This window comes from Triticum dicoccoides, chromosome 7A (genome assembly GCF_002162155.2).
Source record: "Triticum dicoccoides isolate Atlit2015 ecotype Zavitan chromosome 7A, WEW_v2.0, whole genome shotgun sequence".
Lineage (NCBI taxonomy): Eukaryota > Viridiplantae > Streptophyta > Magnoliopsida > Poales > Poaceae > Triticum > Triticum dicoccoides.
The window spans coordinates 555992616-555998790 of record NC_041392.1 but is presented as its reverse complement, the minus strand read 5'-3'; the positions used below and the strand labels follow the sequence as shown (position 1 = coordinate 555998790).

Sequence of the window (6175 nt, the reverse complement as noted above, 5' to 3'; positions counted from 1 at the left end):
ATCTCGCCGCAGGCTCCGTACGTGCATGTTTTGATGCTCTGGAACTGCTGGAAGCCGACCTCTCGCCGATCACCAATTAAAGATCGAGACAGACTGTCTTTTTAAGGTGTACATGAGTAGTAAGGGCATCTCTCCGACCCTCAAACCGCCCCCATTCATCCGGACAACACAACGGTTGGGATCCTTAAAATTTACCAAGTTCGACGTCAAACAAATCTTATATGCGAAGGAAAAAGATACGAAGGGAGCACTTCGTAGAAGCTTGAGGGTGCAGCAACCGGGGGGCTAAGGGGTCCAAGGCGTAACCACCGGCGGCTTGCAAGTATCCAGGTCAGGCAGACAAGTTAAACATTCGCATCAATATGTACGACCACCCCATTACGCGACAGATAGACCGACCGAGACAGGCGCCGAGGAACCAACAGTGGAGCAAATCCAGAGCACGTACAGCACTGGGTCTGGGTATATAACGCCGCACCCCCACCCCCACCCCCACGTCCACATCCACATGATGATACATCGATGGAATCAATCAATCCGTTCCGGACAACGTAAGCGAGAAGAAAGCTCCGACTGACCCACAAATGATGGATCATAATCATCATCATGTTAAAAAACACCACCGAACCTCACATCAAACACCATTTTTTCGCCCCATCCAATACCCAACCGAATCGCCAAACAGGGAGATGCCATGGCGATCATCAACCGAAGTTGACAAGCGGCGGCATGCAGTGCGGCCGGATTCTCAGGCGCTCCCGACCTTGGAGACCCTGGGGACGTCGACGGGGAAGCGGTGGATCTCGGCCGCCCACGGGTTGCCCCTCTCCGCCTCCGCCTCGGGCGCCACCGCGCGCAGCGCCCGCCACACGGCGCTGTTGCACTTGAACCCGGAGCCGAAGGCGATCTGCCACACCCTGTCGCGCCGCCCGATGCGGCCCTTGGCCTCGCTGTAGGCCAGCTCGTACCACAGCGAGCTGCTCGACGTGTTGCCGAACCGGTGCAGCGTCATCCGCGACGGCTCCATGTGCCACTCCGTCAGCCCCAGGTTCCGCTCCAGCTCGTCCAGCACGGCCCGCCCGCCCGCGTGGATGCACACGTGCTCGAACGCCAGCTTGAAGTCCGGGATGTAGGGCTTGATCTTGGCCTTGAACGCCTTCTTGGCCACCAGGGTCGCCATGAAGAGCAGCTGCTCCGACAGCGGCAGCACCAGCGGGCCGAGCGTCGTGATGTTGGTCTTGAGCGCGTCGCCGGCCACCGCCATCAGGTCCTTGGAGAGCGACACGCCCACCTTGCCGTCCCCGTCCTCCTGCTGCGTCACGCAGCCGAAGCACTTGTCGTCGGCGCCCTTGTGGGTGCGCACCGTGTGCACCAGCTCGTACTTGGACCGCCGCCGGTCCGATCTCTTGTTCGAGAGCAGGATCGCCGCGCCGCCCATCCGGAACAGGCAGTTGGACACCAGCATGGAGCGGTCGTTCCCGAAGTACCAGTTGAGGGTGATGTTCTCCATGCTGACCACCAGCGCGTACGAGCTGGGGTGCACCTGCAGCAGGTCCTTGGCGAGGTCGACGGACAGCAGCCCGGCGCTGCACCCCATGCCGCCGAGGTTGTAGCTCACGACGTTGCCCCTCAGCCCGTAGTGGTTCACCACCATGGCCGACAGCGACGGCGTCGGGTTGAAGAGGCTGCAGTTGACCACCAGGATGCCGATGTCCTTGGGCCTCACCCCGGTCTTGTCCAGCAGCTGGTCGATGGCGCCGAACATGACGGTGCTCGCCTCCCTGCGCGCCTCGTCCATGCACGGGTTGGGGGGCACCCGCAGCACGGCGGGGGGCAGGTAGGTGTCCTCGCCCAGCCCGGACCGCTCGAGGATCTTGCGCTGGAAGTCGAGGTTGGCGTCGGTGAAGGAGCCGGTGGCCTCGGAGCAGCGCATGAAGGTCTGGCGCGTGCACCGGCGCTCCGGCCCCGGCCTGTAGCAGGCGAAGTCGACGAGGTAGACGGGGCGGGGGCGGGTGAGGAAGTAGACGGTGGAGAGGAAGACGAGGAGGGTGGAGCAGACGAGCACGGAGACGAGGTTGAACCGGAGCTGCTCCCACAGGTCGGCGAGGTCGCCCGGGGACACGGTGGAGAGCTGCACGGCCACCAGGGCCATGAGCGGCGACAGCAGCAGGTACATGCCGTGGGAGATGAGGTGGTGGTACCCCAGCTTCACGTACTTGAGCCGCACCGACTGGAGGAAGTCCGGCAGCCGCCGCGGCTGCGCTGCTGTCTCCGTCCCCGTCCCCGCCGCCGGCGGCGTGTTAGCGGCATTGGGCGCCGGAGCATCCATTCTAGTGACAAAATTAAAGAAAGAACAGTTAAACCTGAATACATTTCAGAAATCCCAAGACAAGAATTCTGGCATCCTGCTACAGTAGTTGGGTTTAGGAGCGGAGCCGAGATGCGACGACCACACTAGCTCAGGGGAAAACAAATTCAGCGGCCACCGAGAGATCAGAGACCGCCACGGAATTCCCAAGACCAAAGAACAGCCGCATGGCGACAGCTACTCCGGCGGCCACCGCCGATCCACCATGCAGAGCTCGAGCAATGCGTCAAAATCAAATCGAAACCGAACCGCCGGCGCAGCTCGGGGGCAGGGGAGGCTTTGAGACGTACCCAGGCAGGGCAGACGGGAGAAGCGGCGGCCTCAGCGACGGAGTCTCCCGATCTGTTGCGCGCGGGAGGACGAGGAGGAGCGGAAGAAGACCCGAGCCACTCCGCCGCCCCGCCCCCCTTCTCTCTCCCTCGCTCGCGCGCTCTATCCCTGCCAGCAATACGGCCGCGAGCAGCGCGTGGTGGCAGGCAGCTCGGCCGCGCGCGTCTTTAATAGGGGAGAGGAGGGGGAGGAGAAAACGGCACGGGAAACAAGCCGAGCAGGAGCTGCTGGAAGAGAGAGGAGGCGCTCTGTTTTGTTTCGGTTAGTTCCGACCTCCGAGTCTCCGCGGCGGCTCTGCGTGACTTCGCCTGGCCTTCCTCCAAGCACCCATGACACCCACCGATCGATCTGCTCCACTTTCAGTGTTGTTGGACTTTGACACACCAAATATTCAATAATGCTAAACATACAAAGAATTATACGCAATTACACGCTAGCTAGGATTTTTTTCATCTACTAACCAATCACAAACTTGCCCCCCTCCTCTGATTTTCAGAAGAGTGGACCACCACCCCACCTATTGACCAATCAAATTAATCATCTTTATAAAACCTTGTAACTCGTTTGTACGTGTAGCGTTACTCCCAAACATTTGACCGTCAGCCGTTAGTTTTTCCTTTTTCGAATCCTTCAAAATTCCTAGAGCTTTTTTTTACGGCGGTGGTCGCCAGGAACACCCCTCCAGCGACCCCTCTAGCCGCCGCAGTTTCTAGATGAAAAATGCACCAAAATAAACAAAAATGGTACGTATGCTTTTTGTAAAACCGCATCCTCCAAAGTCCGAAACACTAAAATTGCCATCCAGGCGGTTTGCAAATGCCACCCCTAGCTAGGCGGACGGTCGCCAACTAGAGGGGGTCCATGCCAACCATCAGATTGCCTCACGGTCCGTAAAGTCGATGGATCACACATGAGGGGCATAACACGATTTTAGCTAGTTCCTGAGATTCATGTTTTAGTCGGTCGTAGATTTCCAAACTTACAATCTTATCGGTTGCTCGTACCAAGTTTTAGAGTTGAAACTTAAAACTTATGATTTTGTCGGTTGCTCGCACCAAGTTGAAACTTAAAACTTATGATTTTGTCGGTTGCTCGTACCAAGTTTTAGAATTGAAACTTAAAACTTATGATTTTGTCGGTGGCTCGTACCAAGTCAAAACTTAGAACTTACCATTTTGCCAGCCGCAAGTTCCAAAATTTATGATTCTGCTGCCCTAGCTCTTGAATGGAGGCCGCTACCAATTCAGAGTTGAAACTTAGAACTTAGTATTTTGTCCAAAACTTACGATTCTGCTGGCCGCACGTACCAAGTTTCAGAGTTGAACCTTAAAACCTCCGATTTTGTCGATCGCAGGTTCTAAAACTTACGATTTTGTGTGTCGCACATACCAAGTTTCAGAAGTTGAAACTTTAAAAATAACCTTGTCAAAACATGTTTTAAATGGATCTCATTTGAAAGCCCTCATCATCAGAAACATGAATATGCAAACGGAATTTAATTTAGACTTTTGATTCAAAAGATATGAAAGATTAAAAATCGAAAGCCAAAAGAAAATGGGGCCGCGTGCCCCGACACCTGCGTGCTACAATACACCCCCCATAAAGGCTAATGAATTGACCTAGTTGGTCGTCGGATAAACTCACACAGATCTTGGTGCATCCAACATGATATCTCAGACGAAACGTTTGCTCGGTCGTGCGACAGCATTGCATCAGCCTTATCCTCCTCATTGTGAGAAGAGGAGAAGACCGCTCTCTTCCTCGTCTTTCTCGTTCAGTGAGCAACGGTCAACCTTCTTTCCTCCTCCTTGAGACGCGGAGGATTCGAGAATAATATTTGTAGATGCAAGCCTCTTGGATCGGAAGGCAAAAAGTGGATTGAGGGGAGGAAGAGGGAGACCAACCCGCGCAAGGAGTACCCGGGGGTAAGAGCGACTATAGCAACGGACACGGCATAGACGGCGGCCGGCAAGTGATTCATCATGTCAGCCCTCGGTTGCATATTAAGGGTGAACTTGCAACTAGAAAAAAAAGGGTCACCTCCAGTTGCATGTGAAGAGTGTGCTTGCAATTAGGGCAAAAGTGGGTCAAGCCCCACTTACATATCGATGGTGGACTTGCAACTGGGACCTCCAAATTGCATGTCGGGTCGGAGGTGGAGTTACAACCGGTCACAAAAATGGGCCGACCCTCAGTTGCATATCAAGAATGGACTTGCAACTAGGAAAAAAAGTGGGCCCAATAGCATGTTGGGGTTGGAGTTGCATCTCGGACGAAACGGCCTAGCAAAAGATGTGTGTGTGTGTGTGTGTGTGATTGGGATGACATGAAGACACTGGACGTACGACGAGACATCGGACGCACGTGATGAAATAACCGGCAATGAAGATTTGCGCAATATTTAAAGTGAAGAGGTTGAACGGTCAGGAACATAGACGAGACATTGTTAAATTTGTTTAGAAAAAGTTTATGAATTTTATAAAACAAAGAAAGAAAATAAAAAAGGAAAATGGAAAAGCATAAAATAAAAATAAAATAAAGGACATATATTTTATAAAAATAATGAATTTTAAAAAATGGAAAAAGAAAAAAGAAAACGGAAACGAAGAAAACCCAAGAGGAAAGTCACGGAAAAAAACATGCAGCCATTCAACAGATTTTCTTTAAAAAAATATACGAACAAGCCTATTGTTGCACAAACAAGTAACTTGCATCTTGCCATTCTCGTGCATTGCTTTGAAAAACAACAACTCAAAAAAAAAGTGCAGCTCACAAGCGCAGATACATCATCGTTGGGCCTGGCCCAGGTAAGACAAGGAACGCGGACAATCGGGGAACAAATGCAGCTGCGGGGGACGTACGTGTACGAGCTACAGTTGCACCAATCTTGTACGTAACAAGTTTAATCCCGTGGTGGTGAAGTTAGATGTGACATAGCTAAATTTCATCTAGATTTGATTTAGCAATTTCATTGGGTTTTACCTATAAAGCCAGATGAAAGCTTGTTTCGAGAGTGAGAATAGGGTGGGATCACAAGAATACAAGGTGTAAAAGCTGAGAGGAGTCGATCTTCTCGTTCACCTAATGGCTCCTCGCAGATTCTCGGGTGTTGTCCGTTGACCGATCACCCACAATCTTAACACCATCTCAAAGTAGAACTAAAGATCAGCGCACAAGGTGATGTCCCGAAGCCATCGTCGGATCCTTGATCGAGCTCAGCCTGTATAAAAACCATGACCGGCCACCACACACACCACAGGGCATGAAGCTGGGACCGGGCATCAAGTGTTAGCGACGTTGGCAGTGGCCAATTACTCTTAATTGTAATTAACAGAGGCCTATATATACACAAATGTTGGGGGTGGGCGTGCCCCCCCTCGTGTGCTGGTACACCTCCATGGTGGCAACCCACTCCCCTCGTGCAAGCACGAACTCCTCGAGCCCCGTTAATGTACCATTACTCCCTTCCTTGCGTGC

General features: G+C 52.9%; 1 protein-coding gene across 1 annotated transcript; it reads right to left on the bottom strand.

Moving 5' to 3' along the window:
- Positions 1–552: 552 nt before the first annotated feature.
- Positions 553–2978, bottom strand: LOC119331577 (3-ketoacyl-CoA synthase 11-like). Its single transcript, XM_037604739.1, has 2 exons — positions 2659–2978; positions 553–2330 (listed from the first exon to the last, which is right to left on the bottom strand). Exon 2 carries the CDS (start codon positions 2327–2329, stop codon positions 749–751), a length of 1581 nt encoding a protein of 526 aa, XP_037460636.1. The 5' UTR covers position 2330; positions 2659–2978; the 3' UTR covers positions 553–748.
- Between the last annotated feature and the right edge of the window lie 3197 nt (positions 2979–6175).

What these genes read in the sequence shown, in the direction of transcription:
- LOC119331577 (XM_037604739.1), bottom strand. Translation starts at nt 2,329, where the DNA reads ATGGATGCTCCGGCGCCCAATGCCGCTAACACGCCGCCGGCGGCGGGG.